General features: G+C 37.8%; 2 protein-coding genes across 4 annotated transcripts; both read left to right on the forward strand.

The window, feature by feature from the left end:
* Window positions 1-5,048: 5,048 nt before the first annotated feature.
* Window positions 5,049-6,920, forward strand: LOC133522998 (histone H1-beta, late embryonic-like). 2 transcript variants are annotated; one of them, XM_061858504.1, is made up of 3 exons: window positions 5,074-5,198; window positions 5,510-5,793; window positions 5,946-6,920. In XM_061858504.1, exon 3 carries the CDS (start codon window positions 6,005-6,007, stop codon window positions 6,488-6,490), a length of 486 nt encoding a protein of 161 aa, XP_061714488.1. In that variant the 5' UTR covers window positions 5,074-5,198; window positions 5,510-5,793; window positions 5,946-6,004; the 3' UTR covers window positions 6,491-6,920. The 2 variants fall into 2 exon arrangements, with proteins under 2 accessions (XP_061714480.1, XP_061714488.1); XM_061858496.1 differs by lacking the exon at window positions 5,510-5,793 and having other exon boundaries at window positions 5,049-5,198.
* A 328-nt stretch (window positions 6,921-7,248) lies between these two features.
* On the forward strand, window positions 7,249-10,996 carry LOC133523011 (ATP synthase subunit g, mitochondrial-like). 2 transcript variants are annotated; one of them, XM_061858523.1, is made up of 4 exons: window positions 7,249-7,590; window positions 8,578-8,673; window positions 9,112-9,218; window positions 10,387-10,996. In XM_061858523.1, the coding sequence occupies exons 2-4, from the start codon at window positions 8,586-8,588 to the stop codon at window positions 10,561-10,563; spliced, it is 372 nt and encodes a 123-aa protein (XP_061714507.1). In that variant the 5' UTR covers window positions 7,249-7,590; window positions 8,578-8,585; the 3' UTR covers window positions 10,564-10,996. The 2 variants fall into 2 exon arrangements, with proteins under 2 accessions (XP_061714507.1, XP_061714499.1); XM_061858515.1 differs by having other exon boundaries at window positions 7,250-7,629.
* The last annotated feature ends 3,586 nt before the right edge of the window (window positions 10,997-14,582 follow it).

Below are 14,582 nucleotides of genomic sequence, written 5' to 3' on the forward strand. Positions count from 1 at the left end.
ATCAATCTATAATATTCACCTACTTTTGGCATGAAAATCTGGAAAACTTTGATAATTACAACCAAAAATAAGTAAGAAAGGCTGATCACTAGTGCATGGCTGAGCACTGGTGCCTTTACCCTAGATATAGTGCCCTTAAATACAAAAAAATGCTAATAATATATTAAAGAAGATAGGCTACATTGTTTCATATTCCTCGTTCTTACTAGAAAAAGTTCTAGGAATGCTAAAGACATCCTTAGCTGCTACGAAGGAACTTACCAAGTAATTGAAATCCTAAAAAGCGCTCTGTTGAAAATATGTTATTAGAAGCATAGGAAAAAGAATCAACGAATTTCATCAAGGTACAGTCACCATCAGATATGTCGGAGCGGCGAAGGTGTTCACAAATAGCTGAACACGCCTCTATTGTCAAGGCGTTAGAGTCCGTGCTCAGATTTTTTTAGCACCTCGGCCGCTCCGATATATCTGATGGCGACTGTACTAGCAAGACACTACATCATTTGTTTATAAATGCCAGACCTTCAAAAATGACATTACACACAATGTAGATGGCCAGGTAGATGGCATTGTTTTCCCAACCAACAAGCAACAACCGACGTTTCGTGAACGCCACAAGGTCTACAATGTTAAATATTTACACTCTCATTTTACCACACTCTCATTGTCGCCATATTAACACCTAACCGGCTAGGTCACAGTCAAATATGATAATAGTGCTAATTGTAGAATGTGGCGTAACAAGAGAAATAAAGGTTACATCAGACGGGGAAAGTGTCAATTTTGAGTAAGTCCTGTTAGCAGTACCTAATAGGGTATTTACACTGACCAACCACTCGCATTCTATGTCCACCAAGTACAGAACAGTCAATGAAATCAAACCCTGGAGTCTCTCGACCCTAATTGAATTTGACACCAGGATATGGCACAAGGTGATTTATCGGTACGTAACTTTCACGAAGGGTTAAGGACTAAGCAGAAGCTTAATACTGTTATTTTTATCAAATATTTACGCATTTCATTATATTTATTATTTTAATAGCTAAAAATAAATAATAAAAATTAACTTTAAAGAATTATAGACAAATGTATACCGACAATTCAAGTACCTAGGGGTCACTTTCGACCAAAAGTTAACTTGGAATTCCACCCGAGAAATATTATCCAAAAAGCGAAAATGGCCATGAGGTTATGCTGTCGAATGGCAGGAGCAAGATGGGGCATAAGACCCATACTTGCTATGTGGTTATCCACAGCGGTAGTGGGGCCCATTATTACCTACGCCAATCTGGTATATAACAAAACCAGCCAAAAGACGGGAATAGAAACTCTAAACAGCCTGCAATGCACTGCTTGTTTAGCAGCAACAGGTGCCTTCTCTTCGACACCGGGGGCGGCCCTAGACGCACTGCTGGACATTATACCTATACCACTCCACTTGCAATCGCAGGCCAAGCAGTGCCTCTACAGAATATGCACGCTAAACAGGCCAAAATGGCGCTCTCAAGCATTAACCAAACTAAAGGCCTGGATTTTTGCAAATAGAACCCTTAGCATGCCCACTGATGACATGCACACTGAATGTCATTTTACTAAACTGTACACAGTAGATATTCCTCCTAGAGACAAATGGACCAAAGACCAAATTTATGTCGAGGATGTGGGATCTATGGTGAGATCGTCAGCATGGGCACACAGGCCTCAATCATCCAGGCAGAAGTCTACGCCATCAACAAATGCGCGGAGATTAACCTGGATAGAAACCTAAGACACCAACATATCTACATCAACTCAGACAGCCATGCTGCTCTGCTGGGACTAGAATCCCATGATTCAAACTCAAAACTAGATCAGAACTGTAAAATAAACTTAAATGCACTGGCTAACTCCAACAAAGTCATACTTAGATGGGTACCAGGGCACTCCAACATTAACGGAAACGAAGAAGTGGACGAACTTACTAAAACGGCGCAGACACACCTGTTCGGCCCAGAACCGTTCTGTAGAATCACAAAACGAGATGCATATTCTCTGCTCAGCAACTTAGAAAACACAAGAGCAATCGATTGGTGGAAGTTCGTCAAAGGACAAGAACACTCGAAAGCTCTAATCAAAGGGTTCAACAGAAAATTTGCTAAGGAGCTTCTAGGGCTTAAACGACACAAAACCAGCGCGGTGACCAGAATATTGACTGGACACTATAATTTGAACAAACACATGTTTCAAATTGGAAAGAAACAAGATGCGACATGCAGACTCTGCCAGGAGTTAGAGGAGACTGCAATGCACATTTTCTGTTCCTGTGGACCACTAATGTCAAAAAGAAGTACCCATTTAGGGCGGGACGTATTGCAACCCTATGAGGTACAGAACATTACGGCCCAAAGAATCTGGAATTTCCTGGATTCAACGGGCATTAGTATAGTACATTACGATACAAGTGCGAAAAATAGGAAATTCGAAACGAGTGGCGATAAATTAAAACACGACCGAAGGGAGTGTTTTAAATCGACACGAGTTGCGAATTACCTATTCGCACATGTATCGTACAACGTTTTACAGTACATATGGCCCTTTAAATGTTCGACACAGTAACGTAATATGCTACTTCTCGCACTAGTGCTATAAAGTAGCCCCAAATGTACTGTAAATGGACTTTAAAGGGCTGTCACAATAGATCACTGCCTGGTCGACGTGGCACTCAAAGGCCCACAAACTCCAATAATCATAAATAATAGGTACCAACAATTATTCACGTTAAAATCGCCTAGAAAAAAAGAGAGCGACATGGGTAATTAATTGGGCATACTTTTTTATCACCAGCTAGTGCGCACGGTAGCTGCGCAGCACCGTACAAGGTTTGCCATGCTAATACATATATTTCATACCAGCCGGAGTACGTTAATTGTAATCTTGGAAAATTTAACAACTGGAGACGCATTGTCCTTAATTTTCTGTACAAAACAGTTTGCCGATTTTTGCGGTAGCCATGTGAGATAAACGTCAGTCCATACAATACCATTGGCCGAGGTTTTCGACAGAGGGTTAAGCTCTTTAAGGCGACTCCAGTTGTTAAATCCTCCAAGGTTGTAATAGATAAGGTGTATAATTTTACATATTTACCGGTACAAAATACCCGCATAACCCAGTTTTTTCCAAAGCCCCTAAGGTACATAATTTCAAGCTGATAATTATGTTTACGTAACTATTAACCATATTAAGTTACCTACGATTGAATCTAACCACTTCCCCGCGATTGTAAATTGAAACCCGTTGAACGTTGTCAACATAGAACTGACACGTGTCGGCAATGTGTAGGTATGACAACAATAATATTATAAAGATTTGTCAGTCTCATCAAACTGCAGGCGTATTAGACCACCATAGAAATGATTATATCTTATGGGATTCTATTTGAAACATAGATGGAAGGATCCTATAGATGTGCCATACGGCGTGCGCCCGTGAGGGACAGAATATACGTAATGGGACAAAATTAAAAATATTTTTTAACATTCCTGACAATATACGGCATATTTCTTGGTATATATTTCGCTGCCGAATTTGAAGCACAAACTTATGTGTCATTTTACACATCTTCTGATATAACTTAAGTATACACCCGTAAGTTTATTAATCAAGCATCCGAAAGCTTTGTCGCTACAAATTATATTAAAAATTACGACCTACATTCTTATTGGTTTCGTATAATAATCGTTTCGTCAGTACAGGCGCGCATTTGGCGAGCACACAAGACAATTGATTTAGGTCAACGATTCGTTCAGCAGATTCGCAAATCATCATTGCTTAATGTGTTTGATAGAACTACACATTAGGTAGGACCTAGGTAATTTGATCGTTTGTGATATACGTAATTAAGTAGCTGGTTAGTCATTATTTAAACGTCAAATTAGTTTTATATGTTCCATATTCTAATTGTAATAGTAATGAATAAAACAACCATTTAATTGTTAGAAAGTGGAGTATTGTGCGTAACACAAAGGAGTTTTGCTCCGTTCATCTCAAAGGGCCTACCTGAGTACCTCCAACATAGAATAATCTTCCATATTCGAGCGTTAGAGAGGTAAGCACACAAACACACCTAAAATACCCCAATTCCACCTGACTGCTACTCTAACGTAGACTTACCGATATTGGAACAGCTTCGCCGCACTTCGGTAAGAGCGTGCACAAGCTAAGCAGTGCGTTGCGTAGGCAACTAGCAGTAACCGCGAGTACTATATCGCTGACACCGCGCTTTAACGTCTGGCGTGAAATTTACTTGTAAGTAGCTTTAAGTAGTGCTGTAAATTCACAAGCGATTCCATTTTTATGAGTGAGTTCCCTATTGTCAAAAATATTATCACAAGTACGGAAGGTGGAGATAAGGAACGAAATCTCCATGTACCAAAAAGTGTCATGAAAAGACTTTAAATACGTGGCGCTACAATACCTAGAGTACTTGAACAAAAAAATCAAATCATAGACAGCAATTCACTCCGTCAATAACGCCTAGGTTCTTAGCTACTCTAGCGCTACTCTGGAGAGATTTGGAACTATTATTTATAGCTGACAGCTGGACACTTTTGCAACAGTTCTACCATAAGAGATGCCACTTCTCTTAATTCCACACTCCATAATCACAAGGATAGCGGATGGAAATAGGACGCTCAGTAAAGCTGGCCATACACACTAGGGTATGCCTGCGCAGTTTTATCAACTGCATAGGTAAAACGGAGCGTAGCATTCGACTGTGTAGTTTCCTACATAGCTTTACCAGGGTCAAGTTACATGCATCAGTTACTCGCGTGTAGTATATGCTCGTACATCTACTGGCACCGGCTACTTGCACAAGAAGAATATTAGGTGCATTATCTGGGCTGCATGGCATGCTATAGTAGCAGGATCCATACCGTTAACACATGTTACATGCGCCGTGTGCAATTAATGATCAAGGTACCTATAGTTATAATTAAATAAGCTAACCTTTGCACATTCCATTAAAAAAACTTTGATAGTTATTGCCTTTCAAAAGTAAAAAATAATAATATAAGTGTAACGTCACCTTTGTCACTGTCAATAAAAATACACCAATCACACACCAATGGCAGTCCCATAGTTTTTATCAAAATCTGGAACGCCTCACAACTAAATTGTTATGGCCAGACCAATGCGAATCGCCCTGGATTTAGCTCTAAGTATGTTGAATTTACTTATTTCACAGAAAACCCGACTTGCTAGCTGCTCCACTACAGAAACTGTGGCAAAACAAAGATTTAAGTCTTTGACGATTTCCTCGGTATATTTTATGTAACAGTATCATTCGGAATCTCTTGGAAACAAATTTTAATAACAGAGTGAATCAGGGTCTCCGAAATACTTGAGCACGACTCAAATTATTGGAATTAGAAAGTATGGTCAGATGTAAATTTTTGAGCATCCTGCATCGTGCAGATATGTGTGATGGCGCCTGCAGTCAGAAAATAAACCAGAATTTGTTTTGTTGCAGTTTCTCTAAAGACCGTGAAAGGACCTTTTTCAAATTTGTGGTATTTCGCTAAAAGCCGGCTCGCCGGCACTGCCGCTCGTCCTATAGTTGATAATAAAGTGATAGACAAATTAGAAGATGGCATGTCCAGAACTACAGAATTTGTAATTTCTAAACTGGGAGTATTACGAGATCAACAGTTAGAAGGAGAAAAAGTCTACCTTGAAAAGGAATTAGAAAAGATAAATCAAAAATTAGGAAAACACTCAAGCTCTAAATCTTCATCGTCTTCTTCTAACTGCTAGGTATCATAAAATTGTGGACCTATACTGTCGAAACAAATATTGTTCCTTAGGTAGAAGAGACATAAAAAATCGAAAATACTATGTAACACAATAATGTTAAATCTAACATAGAATTATACTTTTGTACTAAAATAATGTCTTTTCTTTTCAAGATGTATGCGAATCCGCAAAACCATGTGTCTCCCAAGCATGGCAATACGCCAAAATAGAAATGGTACCACCAATGACACAAGCTTTTTTTCAAGGAATCGGCGGAAAAACTATAGAAAGTTTTGCAGCTGCTATCGGTAATGGTATGATTTCATTTCTGCGATCAACCGTAACCGCTATTGACGCTGCTGCTGCTCTAAAGAAAAAAGCTTTAGAAGATGCACTTAAAGCCAAGCAAGAAAAAGCTGCGGCTGAAGCTAAACTAGCGACAGAAGAAAAGGCCAAAGCTTTAGCTGCTGCAAAAGAAAAAGAAGCAGCAAAAGCTCAAGCAGTAAAAGCAAAACCTGCCGAAGAAAAGGCCAAGCCTAAATCAGCTGAGCCTGCAAAAGCTGATTCGAAAACAGCACCCGCAGCTAAAGCTGCTCCAAAACCAGATCCAAAAAAACCTGAGGACAAAAAACCTGAGGCCAAAAAACCTGAGGCTAAAAAACCTGAAGCCAAAAAACCTGAGGCTAAGAAGCCAGATCCACCGAAGGCAAAAAAATAAGCTGCAAGAGATTGACAGATTTGGAAAATTGTTGTAAATGTTTATTTTAAAGTATTAAAGAGTTCTGAAAATAAAGCAACTTACTGGCCTTGTATTTAATGTTAAGAAGTCAATTTTGACACCTCTTTATTGACCCTTATATTTACGAATCCAACCTACTGTTTAACTGATTCATAAATGTTAAAATTTACTTCTTAACTTACACCGACTTATAGTGCATCTGGTCCTGTGACATTAAGGCTGACTGTACTTAGAGAGAGAGAGAGAGAGAGATATGAGGGATGAACGTCGACAATCGATATGCTTGCTCTTGTGTATCGTTTGTGTGTACTTAAGAATGTGTTTTAATATCGGAAATATTGTATGAATTAACTTGCAATGTTTTTACTGATGGTTTTCTGTTGTATGTCAAATAAACAAAATTCTATGACGTATTTGTATTTAAGTCTAGCCTATTTACCTTTGTTTAATTTTATTTTATTCAATTTTGTAACAGGCGTTTTAAGATATAACCACCCATCATATGTGTTAATGCACTTTTTCGTATTTTCCAATCCGCTAACCTTGCATTTTGGGACACAAGAGGCCGCTAACGGCCCCTATCAAACGAAAGTGGTAATGTTTTTCCATTTGGTCCTGACTCTCGCACTCATGTAATTCAATTGTATTATCATTAAGCGTAAGTCTCATTATAGATCTGTTTAAATAATTAATAATAAGAATAAACTTAAAATAATAATAAAAAAATTATGGATTTACAATACTACAGAGGTGACAAGGGGATGGAGGAGGTGACCGAACGAACGAGATGGTCTTGAGCTTGGTGGGCTACAATGGACCCGACTAAATTACGCAGATTGTTTTTACTTGCGTCGCATTGCGTATGTTCTGTCTGTCCCTTTTTTGTGCACGCATGTAGAAACTATAAAGATGACCTATACTTGCTTTGAAACTGACAATGAGATTGAAAAAGAAACTGACATATAAAATGACATATTGTCACATATTGTCTCACTGAGCTTTGTCGTGCGGTTTCAAGATTAAGATAATTATATTTTAAAAACGGTTTAAAATAATTAAATCTGTCTCCGTTTCATTAGGTATGTCTGCACAAGCGAAATCTATAGCCGGATCATTTCGTAAGTGTTAATTATTTCAACGTTTTGTCCTTCAACCTCAACACTATTATGAAATGATAAAAGTGATTAACCCTTTTCCAGCTGGGCTAAGATGGTCGGCTCTTTATCATTTGTCACCATGCCTGTCACGTTCTAACAAATATGTAAGCGCGAAAGTGACGGACATAGTGAAGTGATAAAAATGGAACCATGATACCGCCGCAGGCATAGTACGATTTATCGATCACATACGCGCCAATAGAATTTCAACCTTAGCCATCCGATTTAAAGTTCAAATTTGATTGCACTTTCGGAAAATCAAAGCGTGATTTATTTGAATAAATTTGAATTTTTGGAAAAACCTTGTAGGTTGGTGCGGCCTGGAAAAGGGTTAAGATGATAATACCCACCAAGTTTTCCCATGGGACTCATAAACCGATGGCCCCGTACGTTTCGTCCACTCTTGACTTTAATATGGCTGATCGCACGAGAAAATTGTTAACCATATACCTATTAAATAATCACATTAAAGCTACAACAGTTTTATATCTACCATGCAGTTGGTAGTGCAAGTACACAGTATCTTTATTTCTTTGAATGAATTAACTGCCATGAGCATCACCGGTGGGATCACGTAATCTTCTCTGTGTGGCCATGAGAATCACCGTTAGAATCACGTAGTCTTCTCTGTGTGGCCATGAGAATCACCGTTAGGATCACGTAATCTTCTCCGTGTGGCCATGAACATCACTGGTGCTGCAAAAGCTCATTAGGTACCTCTTTATTAAACCTCAGTGATAGTCCGATGCTATGGGCATCACCGGTGGGATCACTAAATTTGTATGGGGCGTGGGAACAACACTTTAGGTGAAGTATGGTGGGCAGCCAATGGGTTAATAAGCGGAACAAATAAAGCCTGTGGTGATTATATTAATATACTGATTGAATCGGTTTCGCCTTTTGTTCAAGGAAACCGCATGCAAGTCTTTTATGAACTAGCAGAAGTGTACAAGGGTGAAGCCTTAAGAAACAGAAAACTAAATCAACTTATGGAGCTTATCAAAGGTAACGCAGCCACAAAACCGTGAGTTTAATTTTAGCTCAATTTGATACATATCAGTCAAAATTTCCTTTTGCTCCTCTTACCAGCAATGTACAAGAAAAATACCCACAAACTTTAGTTTATTGTACATGATTAGTATCTAGAGCTTATTCAAAATCTGAAAGTTCTGTATCTTCATTTTTGTCTCTTTAATTTTATTTAGAAAAAGCAATTGAGATAGAGACAGTCGAGCATCCACTTTTAATGTTCGCGATAGTCCCCATGTCCAGTACATAGTATATATAAGTACTTCGTACTAACTTACATTATAACATCTTTTATTCCCAGAGATTTCCAGGAATGCAAAAAATAAATTCAGAGAAAAACAAACTCTTGGCCTTGATAGTGAACTTTCCACACATACTGGTAATAGGTATTACCAATTTTTTTGTACATTACAGAGAAGGCGGAGCGTGCGGCGAAGTCAGAGCTGGCAGCGAAGATGCGGGTTGCCAAAGGATATTACACATTAGAAATGGCACCTCCGGCATCTATGGGTGAAATGAAGGTATGAATAACTTGCTTACAACTGTTTTTAGATTGATACATACAAAACGACCACAGATTATTTTTAGGTAACTATGTATCACTTAAAATATTAAGTTTGTAACTCACATTTGGTACCATTTTTTAACCTCTACTCTTTTTTTATAAGTTCTCCCGCATAGTTACTACTTATAATGTTCTGATGAGAACAAATCTTAGGATCCTGCGAAAACGGGAATATATAATTATATTCCCGTACACAAGGTGATCCGTAAATAAGTCAACATTTCAATCGGCCATTATATCTGTTTAAGTGGGAAGGGGAAAATGCAGACGTATGTCAAAAGAAAGAGTACCTAGCCATTGGGGATTTAGTAACATGATCTCATTTCCCAGAGACCAATTAGCATTTGGCTAAAATATTACTTACAGCCCAATAAACCAAGAATAATAACGTGGCCCTGAAAACATGGGCGAATTCAAGGTCAACCTGGTTTATCTACGATAAAAACGTTCTACTCTCTTAAATTAAATCGCTTGATGAGTAAAAGTAACTTTTAATGTTGTATTTGCACAGTAATCAATATGTTATAGCTATAAAACCATGTTAATGCGCACCGCCAACAAACTGTTATGCAGTTTGGCGAAATTTTGATTGTTGTTCATGTAGGTATGTGTTTTTTTTATAAACAATAAATAAATAAATAAAATGGTACCCGGGAAGCGGCACCTATGTAAAACTATTATTGTTTTTTCTGGCCGTCAAGAGGAAGGGGCAAGTTGTCACCCCCTTCAACGACGCTATTCCAGCACTTTGGAAAAAGTTCGACAGAAAACTTATTTTTTGAAGAGACAACTTTATACAAACTGGCCACCTCACGACCCAGATGTATTTCCAACTCCAATTGTAATCAATTCTTAACGGGGATATCCTAAGAGTATATTTTTTATCAGCTATCTTAAGCTCTATCGAGGTATTTAAAATATATATAGGTATGGGGAAATGAAAGCCATTTTCCAACACACTTTTCAGGTAGTACGTAATTAAAAATTTCAGGTGCTAGTTTTTCCATATTTAAATGGTTTGTTATTCAAAATAAGATTTTTAATGTCGACTTATTTATAGACCAGCCTGTATTTGCTTCCGCCCGATGGCCGATTCTAACTTGGTCGTTGGTTACGTTTTGCAGAAACTCAAAGAAGAGATCAATATGGTTAGAGAGTTTATAAGTTCCAAAGGACACAACAACCTCACTGTGAAGCAAGCTTGGCTTTTGTTCCTCGTCGGAATCGAAGTTGGATTGTGGTTCTTCCTGGGCGAAACTATTGGAAAGTTCCACATCGTTGGTTATAAAGTGTGCCCTTAGGTAACTCAGTAGGTGCTGAGATGGCTATTTTCTTCAAAATTCAGTCCAAAAGGTACAAGTTACGGTTACAATTTTTGACGCCACACTGCACCAACATCTTTAGTATTATGACTAGCAGCACACATGCTAGCCATCCTAGAGGGAGGGTTACATATTTTGTAACGTGCCTTTGTCCAGAACGATATTCTCATTTACTTTAACAGGTCCTAATCAGATTATAGTGTAGATAATGTATGTATGTGTATGTGTATGTGTGTGTTGTGTATGTATGTGTAGGTAATGTATGTCATATGAGTTAATGTATGTCTGTTTGAGCCTCTATAAATTGATTTAAACGTTTATACCCTTTAAATTTATGGATTTGACTTGTTGACAATGTCTTGTTTCTCTCAATGTTTAAATGTTTTAATAAATTTGCTAAAGTATATTGCAATCGCTAGATTTTTTTTAGTTAGTTGTTGTACCTATGTATTCCTATCCTATATCATGACACGGATCAGCTTCTATATAAATAAGACGGAGAGTTATCCCAACAAAATGGTTACCAATTTTAAGAACAATGAAATCTGTTTAGTGGGTTTGGTATATACTATCCTTGTTAGATTCGCGCGTCTGGCAGCTAATTTTGAAATTGTTAACCGTTTTTCTGGGCTTGCTCTAACGTCTATAATAAGTTTGCATCTTGATTCCTTTGTAACATAAAATATGTTTAGTTCATTTATCAATAAAAAGTCCTTGCCTTGCTCAGCTATTACATATCTCAAGGGGAGGATTTAAAAGGTAGCTACTTTGATACTTATGAGAAAAGTATTATTGAGAATATTAGTTAGGATATTTATAATATGAATATAAAGGTATAATATAAAAAGACAAAAGAATACAAAATATAAACACATTATAAAAAATCCCAACCTAGGATGCCACCAGAGCCCTCGGCCCAAGCTGCCGGTGCCGCCTTCTGCATCTAACCCTTGATCGGACCACCTAGCGAGAGTCTCTCAAGATGTTGTACTATTACTATTGTTCTAATATCATTTAGTTGACAATAATAAAGCGAAATCAATATTATAACCATATAAGCACGTAGCTAGACAACCTACAAATTATTATAACTTTAGGTACTTACTTATTTATGTAGGTATGGTAAGTATTCAGTAGGATTTAGCATATTATTTAAATATATAAGTGGTCGACATGCTTATATTTAAATATATAAGTGCTCGAATCTCATGTTTATTGTTAGGGAAATGACATTTGATAAATTCAAATCTGTCGAATAAGTATATGGGAAAAATTGGATTTAAAAATGTATAGGGACCGTGCGCGTTGGAGGGTCTGCCATCTTGTGGCCTGAATCGGAACCATAAACATGCACATGTACACGTCAGGTGTTTTGTTGTGCATAGTAGGTTCTGCCATCTTGTGGGCTACATCGGAACAAAAAACATCACATTTACGCCTCGCGCCAAAAATCTGACGGCTCATGTGCTGCCTCCTACAGTTCATGCACGCTCCCTATAAGTAGTTGAAAAAGATTTGTTAGGAAATGAAATTTCTTTAAAAATATACTTACTGCTAAAATAGCAATATCCCGAAATTCTTCCAATAATTTGTTCGAAACGATGTTCGGCGAAACGTGAAATGGTCTGCGAATCGATAATCTACTAAAATTTGGTCGTGGAATCATTAGGTACCTCCATAGACGTTACACTTTCACGATTTATTAAGATCGATAGAGTGATGATTGTTCATGAGTCATGATGGTTCAAGAGCGAGTTCATACTCCAACTCGCACTTGGTCGATTTTCGGGTGGCTGTGACCACAACCACCTTTTTGAGGGCTGGATCCGCGCCTGGCAAAGCCGCGGACGGACAGGCAGACGGGCATGGCGAAACTATAAAGGTTCCTGGTTGACTACAAAACCCTAAAAAGATAAAATAAAATACTATCCCTTTTATATGCGCTAGTAACTAATATATCTGAAGTCAGTGCCAAGCCAAATAATCACAAGCAATTAATAGATCTATCTTTCTTATCGAAACGCACCAGGGTTAACATTCGGTTCGACTTCGACACACGCTTGATGCCTTTAAGATTTAACTTGGCACCGACTTCACACTGATATGTGTTTGCACTTGCTATCACGTATTATAACAGGGTTTTTTTTTATTCTATCTTTTTGAAGTCAGTTTATTGTTTGTTTTTAAAGTTAATTTTTATTATGACAGAATCCGCAGAATTAAATCGGAACATATGTTTCCGATAACATATCGATGGTTTTGTTCACGCACCGCCGTAGAACACAAGTGAAGTGTAGGGTTTTGTAAAGTGAACCGGTTTCATTAATTCGTCTTAAACCATAAAAAATCCAGTAAATGGTCATCATTACCTCCCGAAGGTTACGGCCATGACCATTAATGAATAAGCGATGATCAAGCGAGCTCAATCACGATAAAAGGTTGCATTAGGTAAACAGCTTTGTAAATTTACAAAGATTTTCCTTGAATTAAAATCATGGATTAATAAATCGTAAGCTTGCTCTGTTGTCAATACAATTAGGTTGTAATTAATAAAACCGTGAAAAGTACTTAAATACACTTAGTTTAATAAAGTTGAAGTCTTCAGTCAAAGTCAAGCGAAAATTGGCAGTGAAACATGACAACTTAGAACAACGTATTTGTTTTAAATAAGACATTTCTTGGTCAGAGTTAGTAACGCTAACGAAGGGCCGACATTTTAATGTTCGAGTAAGGTAGAGACAGACCAAGCCAAGTTTGCAGCGATTTTTATAAGCCAGCCTGTGCAAGCGTTAAGTATTTCATTCGTTTAAAATAACACTTGCACTGTCTGCGCTGTCAAAATCGCTGCCGACTTATCTTGGTCTGACTATACATTTCGGAAGCTTCTCATATTTTTGTATGAGAACTAAAATTTTCCATTTTCAAAAAGAAAGTTTCCTTTGTTTTCTGTGGAATAAACCGTTTGTATAAAAAATGCCGTTTTCAAAAAAATACCGTTCAGTGGTCTCGGCATCAGCACCATTTCCCAAAAGAAGCGTTCCAAGGCAATATCTGAGGGCCTACCCTACCGTTAACATCGAAACATTGGAAATCGTTATCTGCCTTTCTTCTTGCAATTCGAGCGGCAGAGAGGCAGACAAAGTTTTTAGGGTTTCATAGTCACCTAAAACCCTTATAGTTTCGCCATGTCCGTCTGTCCGTCCGTCCGCAGCTTTGCTCCGTGATCGTTAGTGTTAGAAAGCTGCAATTTGGTATGGACATTTTTTTAGGGTACCTCCCAATTCTCCTCCTATACTTACAAAACTATTTTTTTTTCTTTGACCCAATAGTGTGGGGTATCGTTGGATAGATCTTTTAAAACGAATAAGGGTCTCCATAAATGTTTTTTTGATAAGTTAATATTTTCTGAAAAAGTCGCTCTGATAGAAAAAAATTGTGTCTATCATGGCTCCGCTTGTTATCAGGCCGTCAGCCCGTCACCAACTTCAGAGTATGATATCATACAGGAAGGTTGTGCACTCTGCGATCTCACAGTGTATGTAATACTCAGTTATAGGAATCAGCTCTAGCAATGCCGTAATGCCGAGGTTTTTAGGCAGAAGTAGCCAAACAGGCGAGAGCAGGTTTTAAAATTAGCGTGAGAGGAGTCAAGGAGTGTGTGTAGATCATTTTAAAACCTTGCCCGCTTCGCAACTTCTGCTTCTGACTTTGCGTAACTACTTAAGTATGTACTTATAGTATCAGGGAATAATTACGAATAAAACGTAGGTACGTTGGAAAACTTGAAATAGTGAATTAACTAATATTCGGTTCATCTCGTTTGCATTAAAAATATTTTATACTTACCTATTATATACCTATGTTTTGGCACGGTACTACCTATTAGGCATTTTGTAAGCGCATGGCAGCAAATATTAATAGGTAATAGGTAGGTACTATCTTATATCTAATCGCCATAATAGGTATATGAAGGCTTTATTCCATGTCATTTCTACTAC

Source organism: Cydia pomonella, chromosome 1, assembly GCF_033807575.1.
Source record: "Cydia pomonella isolate Wapato2018A chromosome 1, ilCydPomo1, whole genome shotgun sequence".
Taxonomy (NCBI): Eukaryota; Metazoa; Arthropoda; class Insecta; order Lepidoptera; family Tortricidae; genus Cydia; species Cydia pomonella.